We start from the raw sequence: 12,708 nt of genomic DNA, 5'->3' as shown, positions 1-12,708 counted from the left end.
GCGACCAGCATCTGAAGTGGGATCAGTCTTGTGGAACTGAACGTTCTGACTGTGGGACCTGATGCTAACTCCAGTTAGATAGTGTCATTATTGAATTGAATTGTCGGACACCCAGTTGGTATTCCTAAGGAATAGAACTGGATGGAAAATTTGTTGGAAGATACCCTATACTTGTATTTTGGATTTCTGGATTTTCAAACTATTTCTGTATCAGGTGATACGTTTTATATGAATTCTAAGTTCCTTGAAATTTATCAGTGTTTAAACATTTCCCAGTTCACTTTGTAACCTTTCCATACTTTTAGTGGTACCCTGATAATAAAATACATGGTATTATTTAACTATGTAGATTATAAACTGGGCTTAAGCAAAGTTATTTTATAGAAATATAATAAATAAGCTATTGTTGAATGTATCCCTCCTTCCAATTACAATTTTCCTGATGGATTTTTTTTTTTTTTGCACATGTATCTAATATTTGTTTGCATGGAGAAGCAGTTCAGTCATTTAAACTTGAGTTTGATGACATTGAGGCTAGGCACTGTTAATGGCTGTACAGAAACTTTTAAAAGTTTTTTTACACAGGACACTTTTTTTTGTTGGCCAGAACTAAAGTATTGTGATACTGAATGCCTATACTGTAGAGTGAGAAAAGCCTATTCACATTTAATATGTAACCTATCAATGAATATGTGTAATGCATTTTTCTTGTCTTTTTGTATGTAATTTGGGTGTGATCCTCGAATATAGCCTCAACCTGTCTTTTGGTATCTTCTGTCCATCTCTTAGAAATTATGTACACCTGCCAAACTATTCTCATTATGTAGCTGCCAGTTATTTCCCCCTTCTCTTATCTAATAGGAGTCACTATGGTACTGATTGTTCTCTTAGTATACTTAATGTCCGAGCTATTTTAAGACACTAGATGATTTCCTTTTATTTATTTATTTATTTATTTAATTTATTTTTGGCTGTGTTGGGTCTTAGTTGCTTCGCGGGCTTTCTCTAGTTGAGGCGAGTGGGGGCTACTCTTCGCTGCAGTGCCCAGGCTTCTTACTGTGGTGGCTACTCTTGTTGCGGAGCATGGGCTCTAGGCGCGCAGGCTTCAGTAGTTGTGGTGCAAGGGCTCAGTAGTTGTGGCTCAAGGGCTCTAGGGTGCAGGCTCAGTAGTTGTGGTGCATGGGCTTAGTTGCTCTGCGACATGTGGGATCTTCCCAGATCAGGGCTCAAACCCGTGTCCCCTGCATTGGCAGGCGGATTCTTAACCACTGTGCCACCACGGAAGCCCTGATGATTTCCTTTTAATGTGTGTATGTGTTCTCTTCTCAACAAGGTGTTAGCTCTCACATTGTCTTGAAAGTTTTTGATAATCCATCCCGTAGCTCTTTCAAAGTAAGCACTTGATATTTTTATTGAATGCATAAATAATTACATACACATCTTGCAATCTGAGAAGAGAATCTTATTCTCTTCTTAGATATTAATGATGTCAAGCGGCTGAAACCTGGCTACCTGGAAGCTACTGTGGACTGGTTTAGAAGGTACAAGGTTCCTGATGGAAAACCTGAGAACCAGTTTGCTTTCAACGCAGAATTTAAAGATAAGGTAATGTGTCACTCAGAACTGTAGCTTTAGGCCTATTTGTATTGAGACTTATAATTTAACCATATTGTTACCATCTAAAGACAATATGATCGTAAAACAGATGTCTAAAGACACACCACAGGCTTGATGTTGACTTATTCATTTAAATGTTTTCTTCCATTTTTGATACAAAGAAGTGATTCAAAAGAGACAAAGTTATCAGGCTTGGGAAAATATTGAGAATAAGAAAAGAACACATTTCTATTATTCTAACGTATATATCTCTTCAAATTATAGGACTTTGCAATTGATATTATTAAAAGCACTCATGACTATTGGAGAGCATTAGTGACTAAGAAAACTGATGGAAAAGGAATCAGTTGGTAAGCATTAACTCTTTTCTGCATGCTTAACACACAAAGCAGACTAGCTTACTCCAGAGGTTTTAATTACCTTAACATACTCCACCGTTCCATTCACTTAGGGAAAGAGACTGGTTTTGTCAGTGCTTAAGTCAGTAGGAAGTGTAGACTGAAAGAAAAACCACACAACGGGAAGGTTGTGAGTTAAGTTTTATTCGAGGACTATAGCCTGGAAGACAGCCTCTCAGACAGCTCTGAGGAACTGCTCCGGAGAGATAAGGGAGGAGCCAAGATATACATGAACTTTTTTGCTGGGAAAACATGTAGTCAAGCATAAAAAGATTACTGCTATTCATAAAGAAGAGACCTTTCAAGTTAATGATTTTAGTGTTTTTCTATGTATGGGAAGAGGCAAGAATCTGGGGTCATGTGAAATTTTTTCTTAGAAATGCATGTTAACTATCTAGGGGCCAATATACCCAAATGTTTCCTGGTTTTCTCCATCCTGAATTCCCCTCAGGGCTCACTGTCCGTGGGTGACTGTAGTGGCTAATGAAATGGCTTGATCCTTGTAGAACTGGAATGGTAGGCAACATTTTTTTTCTTTACAGAAGGTAACTATATAAACAACTGAAAAATGCCACAAGATACTCTCTGAATAAGTACAAACTAAAACTATAAAGGGCACAGTGAGATCAGAGCTTTGTAAGGCTAACTGGGAAAACCTGCCTAGCATCAGGGTGCTCAGAATGGGATGGGTATAATCAGGTTGAGTTCAAGGGTTGGTATTCTCTGATGTGAATACGTAAGGTTCATTACAACTAAACCAGGATCTACTATGCACACTGAATTAACTACTACTACTTATAAAAGCTAATATGATTGAGCAGTTAATATTTGCCAAGCCTGCAACACAGATGCAGGGAGATTAAACTTAACCAAAGTCATACCACAGTAAGCGTTTTGGAGTTAGGACTCGCATCCAAGTCTGTCTGGCCCCAGATCATTTTTAGTATAGTACTTCCTCTTTTAAAGATTATAAGAGAATGCCCACCATTACCACTTAACTAGTGTTGTTCTGGAAATACTAGTTGATGAAGTAAATAAGAGAAAGAAGATGCAGGAATATTAGAAAAGGGGGAGCAAATTGTTGCAAATGATATGATTGTGTACCCAGAAAACCCTAGAAAAAAGAATTCAGCAAGGTGAATGATTACAAAATGAGTATATATGTACATTGCTAGCTTTCTATATGAAGTGTAACAGAAACTATAATGGAGGAAAAGATCTCATGTAGAATAGTATTTAAAAACAAAACACAGGGGCTTCCCTGGTGGCGCAGTGGTTGAGAATCTGCCTGCTAATGCAGGGGACACGGGTTCGAGCCCTGGTCTGGGAAGATCCTACATGCCGCGGAGCAACTAGGCCCGTGAGCCACAACTACTGAGCCTGCGCGTCTGGAACCTGTGCTCCGCAACAAGAGAGGCCGCGATAGTGAGAGGCCCGCGCACCGCGATGAAGAGTGGCCCCCGCTTGCCACAACTAGAGAAAGCCCTCGCACAGAAACGAAGACCCAACACAGCCAAAAATTAATTAATTAATTTAAAAAACAAAAACAAAAAACACAGTATAAATAAGAAACCTGAAGGTCCCAGAAGAAGAAAAGTTTAAGACTCTATTGAGAAATATAAAAGATGTTAAATAGAAAGGTATAATATATATTCATGAATAACATTCAGTTTCATCTAGAAAAAATCTGCATCTCGGAATAACGAGGGAAATTCTGAAAAAAGTAAGGGTAGTTGTGGTGAGGAAGAGTGTTAATTATTTTGGTACTGTTTAGTAGTATTGTTTTACTAAGAATTTGGTACTGAAGAAGAAAGTCAAATTATTCAGTTCTGTTAGAGTTTGATAGACCTAAAGTAGAGCTAAAGATGTATGGGAATTCAATTTATAATAAAGAAGGTATTTTAAATGAGTGTTTGGACCAACTGCCTGTTTAGGAAGAAAATAAGACTAGATCTCTCTCTTGCTCCTTACATGCCTTATGCCAGATATACACACTGGCAACGACCCTCATGGCTGTGGCCGTTTCATTTTGGAAAGGTGCTGTAACCGGGCCGGTGCTCCACCAGGGCCCTGTGCAAGCAACCCAGCACCAGTGTTCTTACCTCCAACTACTTTATATCCACATGTTAACTGGGTGCTGGCTGCAAACTAGGGTTTGTAACCCTAGTCTTACATCAGCATTTAATTCCAGACAGATAAATTGTAATGTGAGAAAATTCTAGAAAAAGTATAGGTGAATTTATTCATTAGCTTGTAGTAGGGAAGAACTTTCCAAACAGAAGACAAACTTAAAATCCATAAAAGAAAGATTTACTTGTGGTGTTATTTTTTTAATGTAATTTTTTAAATTAAATTCTTTCAAGATTTGTTTATTTCATTAGTAGTGGAATTAGTTTATTTTTATTTTTTATTTTTTTGGCTGTGTTGGGTCTTCATTGCTGTGCGCGGGCTTTCTCTAGTTGTGGTGAGCGGGGGCTACTGTTCGTTGCGGTGCACAGGCTTCTCATCGCGGTGGCTTCTCTTGTTGCAGAGCATGGGCTCTAGGCATGCGGGCTTCAGTAGTTGCAGCACGCGGGCTCAGTAGGTGCAGCACGTGGGCTCTAGAGTGCAGGCTCAGTAGTTGTGGCGCATGGGCTTAGTTGCTCCGCGGCATGTGGGATCTTCCCAGACCAGAGATTGAACCTCTGTCCGCTGCATTGGCAGGCGGATTCTTAACCACTGCGCCACCAGGGAAGTCCTCATTTTATAATTTAAAATGCAGCTCAGAAAGATAGTGTTATCCCCCAGTAGATTTGCAAAATTTTTAAAAATTAAATGATAGCCGGGATGGCAAGAATATCTATATCTATATCTATCTATCTATCTATCTATCTATCTATCTATCTATCTATCTATCTATCTATCTATGTACATGGTTGGTGAGAGTTTAAATGGGTACAACCTTTGTGAAGGGCAATTTGACAATATTCAGCCCAAAATTTTAAATGCATGTTATTTCTTTGTAGAACCACTACTAGGAATGTATCCTATAGATATAGTCCCAAAAGATTTATGTATAAGGATGTTCATTGCAGTGTCATTTATAATAGCAAAAAGTTAGAAACAACCAAAATGTAAATGGTTAAGCACATCCATATAATAGAACAGTATATGTCACAGTAAAAAAAAAGTTCTCTATATGTTGATAAGGAAAGACGACCAAAATATATTAAGTGAGAAAAGCAAAGTCCATAGTAGTATATCTAGTATGATCCCATTTATGCAAGGTGAGATACACACACACACCCCAGCATCTGTTTATATTTAAATTTTTTTTTCTGGAGGGAAACGAACTATAGATAATGATTGCCTTTGGAGACAACCATTTGGAGATGGGAGGGAGAGAGGCTTTCAATTTGTGACTTTCTGAATTTTCTAACTACATATGTGTATTACTTTTTTTAATAAATGTCATTTTATCTGGGTAGTAAGATTTTTTTCTGATTATGAGAAAATCCTAATGTAAAAATAATTCTCAGGAATCTTCTGTTCTGTAAGTCAGGATAATGTCCTGTAAAATGCAAACATTGTCTCTCCACAAACATAAGAAAAACTGAGCACACTTACACATTTGTGTGAAAATGTACAATCATGAGACTTTGCTTTTAATAACTTCTCTATTTTGTGGTGTCCTATTATTTCTATGGAAATGGGCTTAATGCATGTTAAGTGGCAGGTAACTGAAGATATTTCTTTTTCATTTTAATAGAATATTTCTGATCATACCCATGTTATAATAATACACAATAATTTAATACATAGGAAATTTTGAACTATAGTTAACCAAAAAAAGTTTTTAAAAAATCATTTTAATCACAGTTTTTCTTATTAATCACAGTTAATAAGAGTAATAGATACTCTTATTAACATTTAGTTTTTTCTTTTTACAGTCCTTTGTGTACAAGTATAATATTTTCAAAAATAATTAGGATCATATTGTATATACAATTTGTTTTATGGTTTAAAAAAGTTAACACTATAAGCATTTCTCATGTCATTAAGAATATAATACTTTTATACTATATAACATTCCATCTGTGTAATATTCCATCTCATGGATAAATCATTTTTAGTCATCCCTGTTGTTGGACATTTTGGTTACTTCCAAGTTTCCACTCTTACCAATAGTGAAATCGTGTATGTTGAACATCTTTGTACATCATAGTTTAAATCTCTGAGTTCCGAGATGTGGAATTTATCTGTCAAAGAGTATGTGCTTTTTAAAAGGTTTTAGACACATTTTTTTGTTTGTTTTTTTATATTTTTCTCTTACTTTTTCTTTTATTATTTTGTTGTGGACACATTTTACCAGATTATTTTTCAGGAATATTGAACCAGGTGTTACTCCTGCCAGGAGTGTCTATCTCAGATGTCAACACTAACAGAAACTGGATTTTTTGTTTTTTGTTTTTTTCATTTTATCTAATTAGGAAAGATATGTTTGTCATTTTCATTTGCATCTTAGCTCTTTCATTGAGAATTACACTGCATTCAATCACATACTTTAAAATCTGAACTTGTTAAGGGATTTGAGTAAAATTGACCACAAGAATAGCTGTATATTAAATAATTAGAATATTTAATATAGGTGAGAAAGCTTTCAACTAAGCCAGACTTGAATCTCATCTGGCCTACCACCTTCAACTTGTTATTTTTAACAAGAGAGAGTTTTAATAAGAGAGAAGTTTTTGTTACTGTGACTCATGACAACTTTCCTTTGTTCAACAGCATGAATACCACAGTGTTTGAGAGCCCCTTCCAGTGTGATCCTGATGCTGCCAAAGCCATTGTGGATGCTGTAAGTAAAGGTTTCCTTGAAAAAGAACACGCCTGGTGGCCAAAAAATATGGTGTTGAATGGGGAGGGAAGGTACCTTCAATAAATATTTGAGGATGTCCTATACACATATTACAATGTGAGATCTTGAAATTACAAACCATAAATACAAGTAGACATTTGACTGAGGGGAAACCTGAGGAGGGTCCTAGCCAACACTATACTGGGCAGATAACAAAGTAGGACAATTTGTAAAAATCAAAATGACTCCAGAATGTTCTAAGTAACCCAAGTGCCTGGGTACTTATCATAAGCCATTTTTCACAGAAGTACCAATGGAAACTTATTTGACTTGGTCATAGCAAGGAATGAGAAAGTTACCAAATTTCAGGTGCCATTGCAGGAGTGGTTTATAGTCCTAGAGGAGAATTTCATGTGAGGAAGTAAACTGTCCATCAAAGAAATAATTTTGTTTTTGTATTATTTTTAATGATCTGATTTGTATTAACCTAAAGACTGAAGATTGTCTAAAATTATTCTCATTTACAATATTAAATAAGGAAAACAAAAGAAAATGAGGTCTGACTTTACAGCCTTGTAAACAGGGTAATACAAGGGAAAAGGACAATTTAATGATGAAGCCAATACATTTAGATTTATTTTTATTTATATATGAATTTTGACAAAGTTGAGATGAATAAGATAAATTGGAAGGGAAAAGCCATTGGTTAACAATCATAACTTTTCAATGAGAACATTCTGCCTACATTTTATATATATGTGTGTATATATAAAACCTTTATATATACATATGTTGGTTTTTTAATTCTTTATTTCAAAAGCAGTTTTTTTTAATTGGAGTATAGTTGCTTTACAATGTTGTGTTAGTTTCTGCTGTAACAAATTTATTTTTATTATTTATTCTCCTGTATGTCATTAAAAGCTAAGAGGTTTGAATTTGTTAGCATTTCTTAGCAGCAGAGCAAGCTTTGCATTGTTACTATCTATTGTAAATTATTTTTAGAACCTAAAAATTGGGATAGTTGTCTTCTGTTTAGATTCCTTTTAATCTTTGTATCAGTATACTTTTTTAGCTTATTCTTTTTCTGGGATTAGACTAATACATTTTAACATTTTATTTTAGTTACCACCACCATGTGAATCTGCCTGCACAATACCAACAGATGGTAAGATCTATATCTAGTAAAATTACATTAAACATTATGCATATGTGTGGGAAAATTACATCTATATCTATAGATACCTCTTACATACCACATACATACAGAGAAAGAGAGGGACGGGGAGAAGAAGCATTTTTAGAGTTATGTAGCACATGTGGGAAGAAAGATAGCTGTATATACCACCTTTAGTGCCACCCATGTGACAGCATGACCATGACCCACTGTTCTCAGAGCTCCTGGTAGATGCCTTGTGGAGGTTGGAGCAGGCTGGGCTCTTCGTCCCCATCTGGCCCCAGGCTGCTTCACCCAGGAAACAGTTCTTTCCACCTTTAGATGTTAGAATTCTCTGTAAGGTTCTTCTGGTGAGAATTGCATGTCCATAGGATCAGCATCAAGAGTAAAGAAGCCCAAAAGAAAACACTGGGAAATTACCTGGTTTTGTGTAGTGAAGCTTTGTATGTATGTAGGTTTGTTTTAATGTAATCCATAGGAGGATACCTTAAAGCAAATATGTTATTCATTGTTATATGTTGGGTGTAATTTTGATTCCTAACAGGGATTCTAATTTTTTCTTTTCTCTGACTACAGTGGATAAGTGGTTCCATCACCAGAAAAACTAAGGAAATTTCTCTGGAATACAAGCTGATATTGCTGCATCCTTTTCGTCTGAAAGCATTAGATGCAAAAGTAGTAACTTTTCCAAGCTTTAAATTTATAGAACTAATCAATCAAATTCTGCTGTGACCAATCCAATATATCCATACTGTTATCCATCTAAAAGCATCTTTCATATCGACTAAGATAACTTTTAGTTCCTGCTTAAATATCAAGACAGTTGTAGTTTGGAAGTCATCTGTGAATAAATGTCCAAGATAAATACGTATTGGATGTATATGTTTGCCATGTGTTAGGAAATAAAATTATTTTGTTGAAACTTGGTTTATGATATTTTTATTTTAATCTGAAGCCTAACACTACCAAGCAGGCTTGGGTGCTGTTTGGTATTTGTTTTCTGTGAATGATCTTATAATTCACTTTTATTTATTAGACTAAAACTGACTTTATTTGTAGGCACCTGAAAATGAAATCCCTTATATTTACAGCAGTCTTGATACTATACTCTTACCTAATTCCTATCATCCCATCGTGAGCCATCAGCCAAGATAGTTTTGTGATTAAATTCGTGGCTTTGGAGCTGTGCAGACCTGAGTTTTTAATCCTAGCCCGTCTACTTATTTAGCTCTATAATCTCAGGTCAGTGTTGGCATCCACTGACTGTGTTTTCTCAATCAAATTGTGATTTTCTTGGTTGGTGGTATGATGGGTGATTGTTAGTAATATCCTAGACATTTTGTCTGTTATGTTAGGAGACACTAGGATCCATTTAAATCTTTTACCAGGCATCACCCTATTTAGGGTTAGCACATGGTCTTGGCCTGCTTTTGTGGACTGTGGTTTCAATGGCAGTTTAATTTTCAGCAGCTTTGCAGTGTTATTTTGGTCAGCTTGGTTTATCTGGTGCCACTGGGGCTTCTGTTGGTTCCTGCTGGTGCTGCCTGAGGGGGCTGAGTATCTCTTGGTGGAGGAGGAGAGTATTAGGCTACAGGGATAAAGAAGCTTCCTGAACTGGTCTACCCATTATAGCTGGATTTCTCCCTCAGGCTCAGCTCACCCGCCTACCTAGGTAACTCTTGGTGGAAAAGGGGAGTCTCAGGCCTTGTGGGGAAGGAGAGTGCATCCCTGGTTGTTTATTTCTGCCTGGGCTCCCAGTGAGCCCCCTTGCCAGGTAGTGTCATGCCCACCAGAGGGACCCCCATTCCCTATGGGGGAGGTGGAGGAATGAGCCTATCTGGACTGCCTTCTGTTGCTAGGTTAGGGGTTGGGAAGGACTCTTCTCCTCCTCCTGGTGGTGGTAGGATGCATGTGCCCTGTCACTGCTGTTCTCTGGTCCTGGGGGCCCAAACCAGCTCGCCTTTTTAGCACCTTTCAGAGTTCTTGGCTCTGTCTTGTAATCTCCAGGGTTTATAGCTGTGCTTAGCAGGAGAAGTAGAGAAAAACAGGTCTATGCCTTCTTGTCTGGTCCAGGACCAGAAACATCAGCATTCAGATTGTAGTAATATTTCTCTTATTCCTTTTATAAGATCTGTTTTTAAATGCTGCCTCAGTCATTGTAATATGTGATTTCTGAAGTGATTTGTTAGGGTAAGAAATATGTTTTCTAATGAAAGACTATACAAAGTGGGGGACTTCACAAGTATCGGTCCAATAAGTAGGAATCATCCGCCCAAATTTATGGAAAGGAAAGGGGATAGAACACTAGTCAGAAGAAATGTCAGCAATAGTTCTTCTGTGTGAGACCCTCTGTAGAAAGCTTCCGCTCCTCTGTTCAGGTAAGGAATGTGAAATACTCTTGTATTCACTTGCTAGGCTACCATAACCAAGTACCACAAACTGGATGGGCTAAACAAGAGAAATGTATTGCCTCACTGTTCTGGAAGCTAGAAGTCTGAGATCCAGGTATCAGCAGGCCCATGCTCCCTCTGAAGGCTATTGGGAAAGATCTGTTCCAGGCCTCTCCCTGCTTTTGATAGTTCCTGGCTTGTGGCAGCATAACCCTAATGTACACAAGGTGTTCTCCCTGTGTGCTTGTTACCAAATTTCCCCTTATAAGGACATCAGGGGAAAGAATTCCCTGGGGTCCAGTGGTTAGGACTGTGCTTTCACTGCCGTGGGCCCGGATCCCTAGTCTGGGAACCACAGGTTGTGTGGCACGGCCAAAAAGAAAAAAATACGAACATCAGTCAGGGCTTCCCTGGTAGTGCAGTGGTTAAGGATCCGCCTGCAAATGCAGGGGACACGGGTTCGAGCCCTGGTCCGGGAAGATCCCACACGCCACGGAGCAACTGAGCCCGTGCACCACAACTACTGAGCCTGCGCTCTAGAGCCCACGAGCCACAACTACTGAGCGCATGTGCTGCAACTACTGAAGCCCGTGTGCCTAGAGCCTGTGCTCCACAACAAGAAGCCCACTCACTGCAACAAAGAGTAGCCCCCGCTCGCCACAGCTAGAGAAAGCCCGTGCGCAGCAATGAAGACCCAATGCAGCCAAAAATTTTTAAAAATAAAATAAATTGAAAAATAAAATAAATTAAAAAAATAAAGTATATGACAAAATGGTTCTTCCTATAAAAAAAAAAAAGATACACGCACCCCAGTGTTCATTGCAGCACTATTTACAATAGCCAAGATATGGAAGCAACCTAAATGTCCATTGACAGAGGAATGGATAAAGAAGATGTGGTACATTTATACAATGGAATCTTACTCAGCCATAAAAAAAACAATGAAATAATGCCATTTGCAGCAACATGGATGGACCTAGAGATTATCATACTAAGTGAAGTAAGTCAGACAGAGAAAGACAAACATCATATGTTATCATTATATGTGGAATCTAAAAAAATGATACAAATGAACTTATTTACAAAACAGAAACAGACTCACAGACTTGGAAAACAAACTTATGGTTACCAAAGGGGAAAGGTGGAGGGGAGGGATAAATTAGGGGTTTGGGATTAACACATACACACTATTATATATAAAACAAATAATCAACAACGACTTACTGTACAGCACAGGAAACTACTCAGTATTCTGTAATAACCTATATGGGAAAATAATCTGAAAAAGAATGGATATATGTATATGTATAACTGAATCACTTTGCTGTACACCTGAAACTAACACAACATTGTAAATCAACTACACTCCAATATAAAATAAAAATTAAATTTAAAAAAATTTTTAAATGTAATCTCAGCAACACTGCATGATCAATGCAGTTTTTCAGGTAAGGGAATCTGAAGCGTTGGCCCAGTTGTATAAAGGGTCCGAATGAGAACTCCAATTAGAAATTCAAAATTCATTTATCACCATCCCTGAGCCCAGGCCTGCATGTGCTGCAGCTGTAATGGCAATTATGTCCAATCTAATCAGCATATTTGCTACGCAAGAGCTTATATTGTGCTTTTGCACAGAATGTTCTTTACATTTAGAACAGCTGCCCTTACTGCTTTCTGGGAGTCTAGGCCAAAGGGAATTTGCCTTTACACTGACAACAATGCTGTGCGAATTGCTTCATGATGGCAAGCATTTATTGAAGAGTTATTAACTTGAGTCGATTGCCACAGAGTTTATTGCTCCCTCTGTCTCTCTTTGGGATCTTTCCCTTAGTTATTACAAAACCTTTAAATTAACAGAAAATATTCGCCAGAAATAAGATTAAGCAATGAACACCACAAGGGTATGTGGCAATCTGAATTTTTAAAAAAGCCTGAGAGCAATTTGGCAATCTCTATCAAAATTTTAAATTTGTCTTTATACTTTGAGTCAGCAATTCTGCTCTAAGAATTCATTCTAGTTGACTAAGAATAGTCAACCGGGCACACAGCCTATGGCAGCTTTGTTAAGTATAGCAAAACCTGGAAAAATATCTAGCAGTCCAGTTGAGGAATAGCTAAATATTCGTACATGTAGCAGTCAATGAAGTCACTGCATGGGCTGATATGGAAAAGATGTTCAAAATACCTAAGTGAAAAGAGAAAAAGTTGTAGTACTCTATAGCTGCCAGCTATGGACTGTGGGCCAAATCCAGCCTGCCAGAGGTTTGGTAAAAACACTTTATTGGAACACAG

The 12,708-nt window shown here is 37.5% G+C and overlaps 1 protein-coding gene across 1 annotated transcript in view; it reads left to right on the top strand.

Moving 5' to 3' along the window:
• Positions 1-8,952, top strand: part of PPA1 (inorganic pyrophosphatase 1) — a 37,012-nt gene extending 28,060 nt beyond the window's left edge. Inside the window, exons 7-11 of the mRNA XM_082407321.1 lie at positions 1,478-1,605; positions 1,882-1,967; positions 6,783-6,852; positions 7,975-8,017; positions 8,603-8,952. Coding sequence (XP_082263447.1) covers positions 1,478-1,605; positions 1,882-1,967; positions 6,783-6,852; positions 7,975-8,017; positions 8,603-8,634 — 359 coding nt within the window. The 3' untranslated portion in view covers positions 8,635-8,952. The remainder of the gene's footprint in view (positions 1-1,477; positions 1,606-1,881; positions 1,968-6,782; positions 6,853-7,974; positions 8,018-8,602) is intronic.
• The last annotated feature ends 3,756 nt before the right edge of the window (positions 8,953-12,708 follow it).

This window comes from Balaenoptera borealis (genome assembly GCF_965194805.1).
Source record: "Balaenoptera borealis genome assembly, chromosome: 10".
Lineage (NCBI taxonomy): Eukaryota > Metazoa > Chordata > Mammalia > Artiodactyla > Balaenopteridae > Balaenoptera > Balaenoptera borealis.
Note: the sequence above shows the minus strand (reverse complement) of the source record. Positions and strands in the feature narration are given on the sequence as shown.